This window comes from Mauremys mutica, chromosome 13, assembly GCF_020497125.1.
Source record: "Mauremys mutica isolate MM-2020 ecotype Southern chromosome 13, ASM2049712v1, whole genome shotgun sequence".
Classification (NCBI taxonomy): Eukaryota; Metazoa; Chordata; order Testudines; family Geoemydidae; genus Mauremys; species Mauremys mutica.
The window spans coordinates 19,722,057-19,736,595 of record NC_059084.1 but is presented as its reverse complement, the minus strand read 5'-3'; the positions used below and the strand labels follow the sequence as shown (position 1 = coordinate 19,736,595).

Sequence of the window (14,539 nt, the reverse complement as noted above, 5' to 3'; positions counted from 1 at the left end):
GTGACCAGGATGGCAAGGCTGTGTGACGGGGTGGGTGTGACACTGCCCAAAGCCCCCTGCCACAATGAGTGAACTGCCAAGTGCTCCTGAGAAAAGGACTGTCCAAAAGCAGGGGCAACCATTTCTCATCAAAAGTGTCCAATCTAAACATTACCTGCATTAGAGAGGAGCATCTGCTAGTGGCTGGTCTCCCTTAGAAGTTAATGAGCAGAATACAACTTGTAGGTAAAGGAGATAATCCTTTAGCTCAAGCAGCAAAGGCTCATGCAAACCCTGTGGACAGCCAGCGAGATTCCTACTTCCAAATGATTTTCCCAGGGCCCACTTCCTTCTCAACGTGGGAAGACCCTGCTCTGCTGCTCTAACACTTGGGTAGCCTCACCAAAAGCCTTAAACGGTCCTGCTCAGCCATTCCATCACTCCACACAAATGCTGCTCCCACCAGTTCTTTAACTCCACTCTGTGGTTCTCTCCTGACATGTTTCTAACTTACCATGACATTCCCACCACCTTTCACCTGCTTCAAACAATTCAGTGGAGAGGAGAACTCAACCCGACAGCGCCCAGCTATTCACAGAAAAGCAGCAACACAAATTAAACACCATGAGAAATAACACAGCTCCCTGAGCTTGCCAGAACTACTGGCGTCATAGCTGGCAGCTCCCAGGCTTCAAGCTGTAGAATCTGGTTCAGCTAATTACTCACATACCTCCCTCTTTGAACCATTTCATTCCAATGTATTGTTTAGGGGCATTTTAAGCCAAGGACCATTGCACAGGCCTCTGGGTGCAAACACAAATCAGTAACAAACTGCCCCAAACCAACAGCAGCAGAAAATCCGCCGAGCACTTTTTGGGCACATGGCCCTATTCCAAAGGCCTCAAACACTAATCGCAGCCCATCACATAGGTACAGAGAGTCTCCCATACAGCCCTGCCTGGCTAACCTGATGGGCCTGCGCTGCCTGGCAACAACCTCAGGCGGTGAGAAACTAACAAGGGAAGAAAGTTCCAGTGACCCCGTTGCTCCCAGGTCTGTTCCATCCCCAGCCGTCCCCAGGATTTCCCCAGCATCCGGGGCTGCTGCAGGGCTGGCTCTGCCACTGATGGCGTTGCCTCTTGTGCTGGGGGAGTTCCCTGTGGGGAGCTTTGCACAATGGGGCCACTGGGCAACGATAAATTGGGCCCAACAATGCCTGGCTCTCTGCCGGCCAGTAAGTGCTCAGCTTTAGTAACTCAACAAGGAAATACCAGGCTGATGGTTCTGTGCGACACCAAACAGGGGCCCTGCACCTAGGGAAAACTGCTGCTTGAAACGCTTCCGGATCATGCTAATGTCAGGCTGGCGCAGAAAGGGCCAAAGGGCGTAGGCCGTTCTTCCAGGCTGCTGTGGAGCAATGGAAAGACTCCCCTTGCAGCATGGCAGGGCTTTGGGTTTTTTTTATTTTTTTCTTCCCCAAGAATAAGTCAGGACAGACATGTGAACCTGATTGTGGAATGAACAAAGAAAGGGCAGGATGCTGGCAGGCCCCCAAGCACTTCCCCCTCCCCCCATCCCCACCCTGGGAGAGTTTAAATCCCAGCTGGCTCCACTCGGGGCATTCAGACCCAGCTCTCCGACAGCACCATGAAGTCAGTGGGCGTCCTCCTCCTCCTCGTGGGGCTCCTCACCTTCTGGACGGAGCTGCCGGCTGCCACTGTGCTGAAGCAAGGTTAGTACAGAGAGTGGCTGTCTCCAGGCCTGGCCCGGGGCAGAGGGCAGCAGGCTCCAATCCTACTGGAAAACAGAGCAGGGGCTCCACAGGGGTCCTTGTACTGTGACCCTTCCAGGGCCGCAGCTGAAGATGTCCCATTTGGAAACTTACTGGGCAATACTTTGCCTTAGTTGCAGCCTTTGTGCCCAAAACATTGAGGCCTGATCTGCCAATCAGGCTTAAGGGCAGATTTTAACTCTTTGATGGCTGCACCCAATGGTCTGGTTTCATAATTGCTTTTTAGGCCAAGCAAAGGAGCAGCCCCTTGTTTTTGCTCTGACCCCTGAACCCTGCTCAGTCCATGAGGGCAGAAATGAAAACTCCCTGTTCTGTGGCATTTAGACTAAACTGACAGTGGTGGATTATGTGTAACTCCCCTGAGTAGCAAGGGTCTGGAATTCAGTGTGTCCATGGGCTGCTGACCCATCCCTGCCTGGGCTCATTTCTCTCCCAATCTCAGTTTTCCAGTGAGAAGGGGTAGAAATTATTTTCTTAACTAAAGAAGTTCTCCCAGAAATCGTTCCCCATCTGTCTGTCTCCTCTGTGTCTCTATCAAACAATGCTAAGGTACCACGGCGAGAGGCACTACAGAAAAGCTTGGGATAGATCTATACCCTGATAGTCATACTCACCATCGTATTGGAGCAAACAGTAACTAGGGGTGGCAGAATTCAATTTTCTTATGTGTAATATTGACAGATAATATTTGTTTATTTTTAAGGTTTTAATTTTTTTAATCTATTTACATTTTCACAGTTGTGGAAAATTATTGGGGGGGTGTGTGTCAACCAATAATTACTTAGTGATAGACGACATTCAAAAAATTAAAGCTTCGTAACCATTAACACACAAATTGTCAACACCCACGTGTAAAACTATCCAAGGTAAATATCCTTAAATCAAACTCTAATCTGCTCTCAAGCTCTCATTTTTCTGACTTTGCCCATCTATAAATTGCAACTATTGATGGAAATATTTTTTGTTGGTTTGTGTGTGTACAGTAAAATCAGAGTTTACTGACATTTACCAATAAAATATGAATCCTCCAACCCTGGTGAGAGGCACTCTATAAAAGCTTAAGACAGATACACATTGTGATCGTTATATTGCACTCCTCACCTTCATATCTGAGCACATAATCAATAGACGTGGCAGAATTCAATTTTCTTTTTGTATAATTTTGATGTATAATATTGATGTTTATTTTTAAGTATTATTTTCAATTTGTATCTATTTCTATTTTCACAGCTGTAGAAACGTAAGGGTGGCTCAGCCAATAATTATTTCGTGAGAGTAGACACTGAGACTGAAAAAATTAAAGCTTTATAACCATGAAACCACAAATTGTTAACATCACAGGTCAAAATATCCAAAGTGATTATCCTTAAATCAAACTGTAACCAGCACTCAAGCTCTCATATTTCTGACTTTGCCCATCTGTAAATTTTGATTATTCTTGATGAAAATATTTGTGTCGGTTTGTGTGTGTGCAGTCAAATCGATGTTTCCCGACAAAACACGAATCCCCCAACCCTGATAATAAACACACCTAAATCCAAACAGACGTTTTCCATATAGACTGAATTGAGTCCTTGGTTTTGTCCTGAGGCCGCAGGGATTGTGGCCATGCATGAGCTTTTGTGGGAGGGGACTCTACTACCATGAGCTGGCTTCCCACGTTTATTAGTCTCAGCTTTATTGATGAAAATCATCCCTGAGGATTGATTGCAGCTTGTGCGTTAGCTTTTGGTCATGGAAGGAGAGATGGTATCTGAGAGAGCCCCGTCCATTTGAGAGCCTTGACAATCAAGACCAGGATCTCAGACTAGGTCCAGTGCCTCGTGGACAGCTAGTGCAGCGATTGCAGCTGTGGACAGAGGAGCGCTCACATTCCCATCTCTGTTCTGCTCCATCACAAAGGGCCTGACTCACAATGGCCTTCCCTGTCGCTATTGCAGAGTGAAAGCAGCAGCAATCAGAGCTAGGTGGCAGAGCCCCATGTCCTGACTAGTAACTTTTGTTCAAGTCTTGAATTCTGATCCTCATAGGACAGTGGAGGACATTGCCTCTAGCCTGCTAGGTCAGTAGTTCTCAACCAGAAGTCCGGGCCCCCCTAGGGGGGCTTGAGCAGGTTTCATGGGGGCCTCCAAGCAGGACCAGCATTAGACTCACTGGGGCCCAGGGCAGAAAGTCAAAGCCCCACCGCATGGGGCTGAAGGCCAGGTCCTTGAGCCCCACCACCCAGGGCTGAAGCTGAAGCCTGAGCAATGTAGCTTCATGGGGGGCCCCTGTGGTTGGGGCCCCAGGCAGTTGCCCTGCTCGCTACCCCCTAATGCCAGCCCTGGCTTTTATATGCAGAAAACCAGTTGTTGAGGCACAGGTGGGCCGTGGAGTTTATATAGCATGGGTGTGGGGGAGGGGGGAGGCTCAGAAAGAAAAAGGTTGAGAACCTCTGTGCTAGGTGACACTGCAGGATGGATTTCAATCAACAGTCCCCGCAGCCAATAGTAGGGTGTTCATACTCTGGCTGTTTTCTGATACAGTGAAAGCTGGGACCTGCCCACCAGATTACACAAAGTGTTATCGGGGTCAAACTGATGAGTGTGCCACGGATTATGACTGCAAAGAGCAGAAAAAGTGCTGTGATTGCCATTTTGCCATGCGCTGTGTGGAAGCAGCAGAAGGTACGTGAGAATGCCCATGTTGACATTTAGGGTCTCGTGCAGGGGAAGTCTCTCCCCCATCCTGATGAGCCAGGCTTGTCTGCAGGATATGGAGTGATCTTGGGCAGGCGCCTTTGGCGATTTCAATGGACAGAAAAATCCCTGGGGAGCTCTGAGTAGGAATTCCACCAGGTGACAGCTGGTCACCCCATCCAGAGGCCTTGGTGAGAACCAGACACTGAGTGAGGGGAGCTAAGTGGGTTGGGTGGGGTTATGAGTCATGGGTGGTGTAGAGCTAAATAATGCCCCCTGGTACCTCGATGCTGTGGTTAAATGTGTGTGCAGGGGACTGAATCCAGTCCTCCTTGGGCTCATTTTTCTCCAGTCCCCTCATCTCCAGGTGGCAGGTCTCCACTCACAGGACCGCTCAGCACTCAGATGCCCTATTCTGGGCTTCATCTGAGCTCATCTTAGCTCATCAGATGAGGAAGATGGGGTGGGTCTCTGCCAGCTTAGTCCCTCCTGGATTTTAAAGGCAGAGGAGCATATGCAAGAGTGGCCCATAAGGAACCACCTGTCAGCAGCACAGGATAGCCAAGAATAGCATTCAATTCACCTGTCCCTTCTCCAGTCAACCTAGGCCAGCAGCTGCGAAGAGGGCTGCATAAAGCCATTTCACTGGCCCTGTACCAGAGGAGAAATTGCCCAGTGGGGAAAGCACTGGGTTCGTGGCCCCCATACACCCACAGACCTGGCACAGACGGCCTTCAGTGGGGCCAGAACAAAGGCCAGTTTTATCAGAGACTTACCAAGTAACAAGGAGCATTACTGAGCACAGTACTCTACTATGGCAAATACCGTGGCCTCTCCCGTGCACTCAGCCAGCAGCGGGTTGGACTAGATGATCTCCTGAGGTCTCTTCCAACCCTGATATTCTATGATTCTATGACAGAGAGTGTGTGATGGAGAGATACATAAGGCCAACTAGGGGGCACCACACATTGATGTTCAGTGAACCATGTACGCTTTTATATACCATTAATTTCTGCTGTTTCAAAGACTCCTGGGACTTGTCCAGCCATCACTATAGTTTGTCCCATGGTTGATCCTCCTAACCGCTGTGAAAAGGACAGCAAGTGTCCAGAAAACAAGAAGTGCTGTGACACCGGCTGTGGGAAAGATTGTGTTTGGCCTCAGAAGGGTCCCCATTTCTTCTAACACATCAGTCATGTGTATACAGCTCTGCGGTGAGATCACACCCTGCTCCAGCTGGGCCAGGGGACTGCCTGCCCTTAGGAAGGGAATTACAGCTCTGGGCTGCAGACACAGCACTGCACTGACCAGAGCTCATGCCCAGGGTCAGAACGTGCTGCTTTAGCTGTGAAGGACTTGGGTCCTTGGCTTCCCGGCTTCCCCAGCACTCGTCATGCTGGGACGCTGGGGACAAGCTGATGCTAAACCTGAACCTGATTAGATTTCAAATCCAATGGCCTCTCAGTCCTCTTAGACGCACCCTTTGTGCACTGACCCCATATAGGGGCCAGCTGGGAGGAGGCAGCAGAGCTAGTAGTGCCAGACACAAGGAAGAGGAGACAAGCATGAGAGCGGGGGCTGGGGTGCCCTGCCAGGAGGGGAATGGGGGAGATCCTCTCCCACTGTGAATTCTATAATAGTGGGATCCTGAGGACACATGCAGCAGACTTGGCTTGTGGGCAGGGCTCATTCGTCATAAGCTCAGCTCTCCAGCACGTACATAATCAGGTAGAGCCAGCCAGACCTCCTGGGCCCAGCGCCTAGACTGTCACCTGCCATGTATGTTACAGAGGCTGGCAGGGTATGGCTGCACCTAATGGGATGCACTGAAAACGTGCTCATCCCTGTACAAGACACAGTTCTGTACAGCACAGAGCCTAGGAGAGCCGTGTACCCCAAGCCAGGCCTGTAGTTGGGCCCTCCGGCTTTTCTGCAAAGCCTGGCAAGGGCAGCTCAGTTTGTACAGCGCAAGATTTTCTCATGGTGCCTCTGATCACTTTTTATTTTTCCAGCATAACTCCCTGCTCCATGGATAGGCCGAGGGCATCCCGAGGACAGCGCTGACCCAGATCCCTGTGTCCTGGACTCTCCAGATCCCTGCAGGCTGTATACTGGGGCTCAAACGGAGCCTCTGGCACAGTTACAAATAAACTTGTTTATGCCTCAGCTTTGCCACTGGGGATTCCTGAGTCTCATTGTCTCTCCGTCAGTTCTCTACTGAACAGTCTATTAATAATGAGTTAAGGAATGTCAGGAGCCAGGGGTGGGAGGCCAAGAGGTATATCAGGAAGTGAATGTGGTTGATTATTTAAGCTCTGGAGGCAGATATTGTAGAAACGGGGCCAAATGATCTTGTTACTGCCAAAGAAAAATGTCCTGACAGATCTCACAAGGGGTGTCAGTTAGGAGCTTTGGCTGAGATTTGAACATTCCTGCTCAAAACATCTTTTAGTTCCAAAGGTACATAAGGCCCCATTCAAAATCTAGGATCCACCAAATGCAAAGTCCATTAAACTGAGAGCTGTATCACTTGTCCCATATCTCCAATAATTAATGCAAAATGAGACAGACAGACACACACACATACACACAGAGCAAACTCCATCAGCTGGCATCTAGAAACCAGCTCCAGGAGGCATCCTGCGATCTCTCTTTCTCCCAGGGAACTTCACAGAAGAAGCAGATTTTCTTCCTGGAGTACACAGAAGAGTTAAACAACTGGGCTGCTTGGCAGTGCTGTGAAAGGCGAGTGCCCTCTGGAAGGGAGCTCTACCTGCTGACTTTCCCCCCATTATCAGAACTTTTCCCAGTCCAACAGATTAAACACTGAACTGTGCATAGTCTGCAAAAGTCCAACTCCTGTTGTGCCCAAGGGCCTCGCACATCTCCGTGGGGAGAACTGCAGAGCTCAGCAAAGCAGAGGGGAGCTGGAGCCCTGCACAACCCACCGTCACATATTGGTTTTTCTTCAGATTTCCTTTGTTCAGCAGAATCATTCTTGAACTCGCCCACAATAACAAAGGGTTGAGAATTCTCCCCAGATTGACCCCTCAGACGCTCTCAGATAGACACGTTGCACAGACACATTCGCTACCCGCACAAGTCAGCCCCTGCTGGGTCCAAGACAGACCCCAACTGGCCTCCCTCGGATTTAATGAAATGTGTGGCACGGTCCCCCGGCTCATGTGACATAAATAACCCTGAAGTCTCACACACAGTCAGGAGCAGAAGCAACATCTGCTACCAGCCATAGGTGTTTTCACCCAGGAGACCACAACTGCTCTCCTGAAAGGTGACTTCATCTCACAGGCCCTCCATCTGCGCCCGCCCCTTTGTGAGCGAAATAAAAGGTGCTCTGTTTAAAAACCCACAGAGAGCGAGTGCGTGACTGTGTTCGTGTTACTCTGAGCCAGTTAGAAAACGCTGAGGAGTCCTTGTGGCCCCTTAGAGACTAACACATTTATTTGGGCATAAGCTTTCATGGACTATAACCCACTTCATCAGATGCATGGAGTAGAAAATACAGTAGGCAGATATAAATACGAATGGCCTGTCCTAGAGAGAGCAGCTTTGAGGGAGGGAATAGATGGCTTGTTGAGCCATGTGGGGATTATTCACAGATGGTGCTAGCCACAAAGGGAGCATGGGCTTTGCCTGCTGGGTGGGAGGCTCTGCCAGACCAGCTTCCCTTTCCGCTGAGGTGTGGAGGTGGGAGGTGAGCTGAGATGCTTCACATACCTCAGCCAGGCATCCCTGGGAATTTTCCTCCCTGGAGCTCCACAGGGGAAGGATCGGAGGCACCTACAAACTGGATCACACTGGCTGGCACAGGCAGGAAATTGTAGCATCCGCTGTCAACATCTGCAGCAAAAACACTGTATTTACCCCAGAGAGCTTACGAGTCTACTGTAAATAAAGAGTTGATATAACAAATGGATATAAGAAAAAAACAAAGGAGCTGGGGGATGTGAAAGGTCAGGTTACAATAAGACTGTGTTGCTGGATTAGAGTAATGTGTACACATTGGGTTCTAATTGTGACTTCTGTAGCAACAGCACATTTTAGCTCTTGTGTACGTGATGATAACTGGGTGTACTCATTGGAGAGGAGAGTAATGGGGGAAGGGCGGCTGTAAAGGAGAAGTGGGGAGGACAGCAGCAAGGAACTTAATGCGCAGTGAGATTGGGCTGGGTAGCTGAATGGTTGCAATGGTAGAAGGGTGGGGTGAAAGGGAAGCAACCACTAACTGCAATGCAGCAAATGAGGGCTCCAGAGTCCATATTTCAGAGTTGAGTGAAGAGTGGTGTCAGGAGGCTGACAGCCTGTATAGGTCCCTTTGGGAGGGAGCAGATTGGACTATTTGGCCTTGGGGGGGAAGGTCTGATTTGCCAGTAGGGAAGGTGATGGATAATGCAGGGAAGGCAAGAGGCTCAGTTTCAGGTGGTGGCTCTCAGCTCTTTGGTTCAGCTGGTAAATCCAATCCTGCTTCACCATTAGACAAACACACACAGATCAGGAGTGAGAAAAGAGAAGCAAAAGGGGAGGAAAATGCAGCTTGTGTCTGATGGCTGCAGGTCACTTGCTGGAAGATCATGGGCACAGCACATGGCATGTTACCACTCTCATGCACAGACCCCACTCAGAAAATGTGTGGCTAAAACTTACTGTTTTCCTCTGGCCAGTCTGTGCTGGTGATGCTTTTATTATGACCCAGCTGTTCGGTATGGCTGGTAGCTGGCTAAACTGGACGCAGCAGAGTGTTGCAAGGCTAGATTTGTCCTAGTGACTCAGCCAGGTGTGTATTAGGCAGAAGGCTAAAAGGGAGAGACAGAGAGGAGTCAGGGGAAACAAGGTGGAGTTGCAGCTGTCACGCCAGGGAGGGAGGAATAGACAACATCTTTGGTTCACACCTCAGGAACTGCTCAGGATACAGCCAGGGTCAGGTCATTTCACTCCTCCTCCTCAGATGGTTGTTTCGTCATCCACTAACAGCTGTGATTGCACTGTCAAACTGAAAAAAAGGTCTCAATTACGGGAGGCACCTTTCAGACTCAGGAGAAAGGAGGCAGTTCAGGCCCTGGGTTTCTGCCTGATGGTGACACTGGTTGATGCTACCTGGAACCGCCCCCACTCCCTCTCCTAGGCTGAATAAATTGCCAAGAGCTCCTCCAAAAGAAAAGTCCAGAAATCATGGCCACTTTATCCCAGGCAAAGTGCCCAGTCAAAACTATTTTCCCGTAGTCCAGATGTGGCCACGTCCTCTCCTCTTGAGAAGCGTCTGCTCTGCTGTTCTAACAATTAGGGAACCTCACCAGATGCCTTCAAAGGCCCTGCTCAGCCATTCTATTCACACACATTCCACTCACACCAGTTCTTTAACTCCACTCTGAAGTTTGCATCCGACGAAGTGGGTATTCACCCACGAAAGCTCATGCTGCAAAACGTCTGTTAGTCTATAAGGTGCCACAGGATTCTTTGCTGTTTTTACAGATCCAGACTAACACGGCTACCCCTCTGATATTCTGAAGTTTCTTTCCTGACATGCTTATAGGTCACAGTGACGCCTCGTCACCTTTCACCTGCTTTGAACAATTAGAGACTTCAGCCAAAGGGAGAGCTCAGCCCAACAGCTCCAAGCTATTCATAAAAACAGCAGCACAAATTAAAGACTGTGAGAAATAAAATGTCACACTGATGCTTGCAGCGCTATAAATGTCATGGCTGGGAGCCCCTGGGTCTGCGCCTTCCGATGGGGTGTGTGGAGGGACAAATGTGTCACCTTGCTGCTCCTCCGACCTTGGGGCTGACACAGCCTCTGGGAGAACTGAGAACAGCCAAAGAGCTGCTCTACGTTGTGTCAATCGGAAATCACTCTGCCAACCAAGGATCAGCTGGAGCGCAGTGTTCTGCTCCCACCCTCTTGCAGCCAGCCCTGAAACTGCCCCTCTCCGCCCCCTACACAGAGGCTGGCAGAGTGGGTGGCAATGGCTGGCTACACTAGCTGAATGCTCCTCTGGATTCTTCTCCATTGGAGGAAGCCTCAGCTGCCCCTTTAGAGCTGTTTGCTGCCTGCTTTGCTCTGCCTCGCTCTGCCTCAATAGTTTTAAGTAGCTGGAATAAGGGCCAAGGTTTTGACTCCCAGTCCTTGAGCTATAGGACTTGCTTAAGCTGATGACTAACATGCCCCATGGGAAATCCATTCGTTTTCACATACCAGTTTCATTTCTGTTTGTCAGCAAACGCTCAGCTTGATTAGGGTAGTCAAGGGACATACAGCAGGGAGGCACCGAGTAAGGCGTCAACAAACCACGTAAGTGCTCAGACTTGGAGATGGAATAACTTCTGTTACTATTACACTGCATACCCAACAGCTTGGCTGGTTGAGTCAGTTGTCCAGCTGCTACCAGGATGACTTTGCTACGGTAATTAAAATACAAATAAGGCAAAGCAGGGTCTAAAGATGGCTGCATTTTACACTCTATACCTGCAGGAATTTTGTAGAGCAGTTAAAAGCGTGGTCCTGATTCTTCATGGCATTACACCAGTTTTACACTGATATGGTTTTGCTCACTTCATTGGAATCACACTGGGGTAACATAGCAGAGAATCAGGTTGCATTGGATTTTGAGAGATCAGTGAAGTAATTCGCCATTAAAACATTTGTTCTACCACTGTCCACCTGCATAGGAGTCTGATCAAGCAACTGGTCCCTCACATTGCACCAACAAGTAGGTGTAGAAGAACATAGATTTTCTTGATGCTCTTTATCAGAGGGAAGCCACATCAGGTCCATTTGCCAATGTATCAGAGTCTGTTTCTTAAAGCTCTCACAGCTTTTCCTTCTAATTTCTTCCTATCTGTCATCTTGATAATAAGCAGGTTGTTCCCTCTCAGGAGAGCATGGCTGGGTTCTTTAGGAAGAAGGAGAGAAGATGTTACGTTGTTCCTGTCTCTCAGTTTTTATTTGTGTGTTAGTTAATTGGCAACAAGCAGGAGTTTGCAAAGATGAAAGATGTCCATGGCTTTCTCTGACATTGTTTCCTGTTTAGCAGTTGCGTTGGCATCTTTTGCACAGGAACACAGGGATGTGAGGATTGCCATGCCATAGGACATCAGTGGTCCATCCACCCAGTGTTCTCTCTCTGAGGAGGTGTAAGAAATGTCCATGTTGGACAATCGTGGAATAAATGTGACCACTTTGCAGATCTATCTACCTACATACTTATCCTGCCCCATCACCATAGAATCTGAAGCTGTCTCTCACCATCTTTACAGTCTGTCTACACTAGGAGCTGGGGGTGTGATTCCGCACCTCACACAGACATACTGACACTAGATCTCATCATGCTAGTAGTGTAGCTGGAGTAGCACAGGTTGGGGTGAGCAGCGGCACAGGATAACTGTGCCAATTATGTACTCATGGGTTTCTGGCAGGTTTGTACTCAGCATGGCTAGCTAGTGTCACCATTTGCTGCTGCCTGTGCTACCATGACTACACTAGTATTGAGATGAGAGCTAGCGTGGTACATATATGCAGCCAGGGGAATCAGACCCTTCTATCACCTGGTGTAGAGGCACCTTTAATGTATTTGCCCTTGCAAACCCCTGTGAGGCAGAAAAGTACTATTATTCCCATTTCACAGAAGAGGAACTGAAGCAGAGAGACTCAGGACCAGATTTTCAGAGGCATTTAGGCAGATAGTAGCCTTGGAGTATTTTCAAAAGCACCTGTGCACCCAACTCCCATTGATTCCCTCTGAAGAAGATGCCAGATCTGCTGCTGAGCAGGAGACAATGTCAGAGGGAACCTTAAATATTTTTATTTCCATGGGAGCTTGATGCCTAGTTGTTTGAAGAACCCTATTAATCGCCTATCTGCATCTTTAGTCATGTAAACACCTTTGAAAATCTGACCTTATGTAACTTGCCCAGGGTCAGACAGAAAGAGCAAGATAGAATTGAATCCAGGTCTCCCAAGTCTTGAGCGTACACCCTGATCTAAGGGAATCCACTGTCTCTGCCCATTCAGTGGCTCCCATCAGGTTTGGCATGAAGTTATGTCAGCAGGCAATTATCACAGCTCCTCTAGGGTAGTGGGTCTCAAACTTGGGCCGGCGCTTGTTCAGGGAAAGCCCCTGGCGGGCTGGGCCGGTTTGTTTACCTGCCACATCTGCAGGTTCGGCTGATCGCGGCTCCCACTGGCTGCTCCAGGCCAATGGGGGCTGCAGGAAGCAGTGCGGGCTGAGGGACGTGCTGGCCACCCTTCCTGCAGCCCCCATTGGCCTGGAGCAGCCAGTGGGAGCCGCAGTTGGCCGAACCTGCGGATGCGGCAGGTAAACAAACCGGCCCGTCCCGTCAGGGGCTTTCCCTGAACAAGTGGCAGCCCAAGTTTGAGAACGACTGCTCTAGGGGCAATGCTGAACTCAAAAGTCTTAGAGTGAATTGCTGTTCATCATCTGTAATTCACATGGTTTGTGAATCAACTTATAAAAGAGCAGAGTGTGGTCTAGGCAGACCAGGTCACAAGTCTGTCAGCACATTTCTGGGTTAAACCTATTGCTTTAAACTCCTTGAATACGTGTGTCTTTGGGAGCAGAGGGGAGGTGGCGTGCTGTCAGGTGGAGGCCATTGACCCAGGCTGCTGCTGAGTAATATGGGGAACTCCCTATTTCTGCCAGGGGCAAAACCTCTCAGAAACTAGGCAGCTACTTTGTTCTTGCCCAAGAAGGGGTGAGGCAGACACGTGCACTGGCTCATGAAATGGAAGGGGAGGAAGGTCAGGATGTTGAAAGGAACCCAAATGCCTCCTCTCCTTCCCAGCCCCACCCATCTGAGAGCTTAAATCCCAGTCTGGCTCAGCTATGGGAATTCACACCTGGCTCCCAACAGCACCATGAAGTCAGCAGGCATCTTCCTCCTTGTGGGGCTCCTCACCCTCTGGATGGTGCCGCCGTCTTGGTCTGGCACAATCTTACCCGTGCAACAAATCCCCAGAGGTAAGTGCTGAGAACAGCCTCTGCCAGCTCTACCCAAGGGGCAGCGGGCAGCAGGCTCCTGTCCCATGGGAGGGCAGAGAGCAGGGGTACTTCAGGCAGTAGGGAGTGGTCCGCTCCCCAGACAGCACTAACAGGGCTGCTCTCTTTACTGACACTCAGCACCCGACGTTCTGGGATCACAACTGCTCCTGCACCAGGGAAAGGAAATGTTCTTGTGCCCTGATATGAGCCCAAAGGCCACCTTACTAGCAGGCTCTGTTCGGGATTTTATACTGTTCAGATACTGAGCCTGAGAAGGCACAGAGACCACGGAGTGAGGGTTGATGCAGTCGGTGCCGAAGTTGCAGTTTCTCAATGTGAATTTCATTAGCTTGGTTTGGTCTGAGCCTGCTGGGCCACTGAGGGGTTTCGTTGTGGAAAGGTTCACAGCCGGACACCCCAATGCATCCCTCGCTTCAAGAGAGGCCAGTCATTTTTAGTCCCAATGTTACCTTCATTCCACACACATGTGGCATGCCTGGACTTTTGTTGTCAAAAGGTATTCGAATCCAAAATGAAGAATGACAAGGCTGAAGTTACAAAGAGAATCATTGGCCCTAAGGGGATGAATCCCACAGAATTGTAGCTTTCCTGAAGGAATCAGTGGTTGTGTCCATCCTTTAGACCTTGAGTGATCATTGAAGTAATTAATCATCAGAATATTTGTTCTACCACTGTCCACCTTCATAGGATTCTAAACCAAGTCACTGGTCCCTCTTATTGCACAAACAGGTAGGGGTAGAAGGACACCGATTTTCTTGATGCTCTTGATCAGAGCAAAGCTACATTTTCCTTTCTATCTGGCTGTTTCTTCAAAGTCTCACAACTTTTCCTTCCCATGTCTCCCTATCTGTCCTCTTGATCTCTAGCAGGGTCTTCTCTCTCAGGAGAGCACGACTGGAAGTCTTTAGGGAGGGGAGATGTTATTTCGTCCCTTGCTCACAGTTTTTATTTGTATGTTAGTCACTTGAAAACAAGTGGAAGTTTATAAAGTACAAAATGTTCTAGGGCTCCCTCTGGCCTTGTTTCCTGTTCAAAAGATGTAGGAATTACCA

General features: G+C 49.2%; 1 protein-coding gene across 2 annotated transcripts; it reads left to right on the top strand.

Moving 5' to 3' along the window:
- The first annotated feature begins 1,588 nt into the window (after window positions 1-1,588).
- On the top strand, window positions 1,589-6,615 carry LOC123347941 (WAP four-disulfide core domain protein 12-like). Of its 2 annotated transcripts, none has more exons than XM_044985122.1 (3): window positions 1,589-1,711; window positions 4,297-4,437; window positions 6,462-6,615. In XM_044985122.1, the coding sequence occupies exons 1-3, from the start codon at window positions 1,627-1,629 to the stop codon at window positions 6,464-6,466; spliced, it is 231 nt and encodes a 76-aa protein (XP_044841057.1). In that variant the 5' UTR covers window positions 1,589-1,626; the 3' UTR covers window positions 6,467-6,615. The 2 variants fall into 2 exon arrangements, 1 of the variants encoding a protein (XP_044841057.1); XR_006573121.1 differs by lacking the exon at window positions 1,589-1,711 and adding an exon at window positions 3,684-3,833.
- The last annotated feature ends 7,924 nt before the right edge of the window (window positions 6,616-14,539 follow it).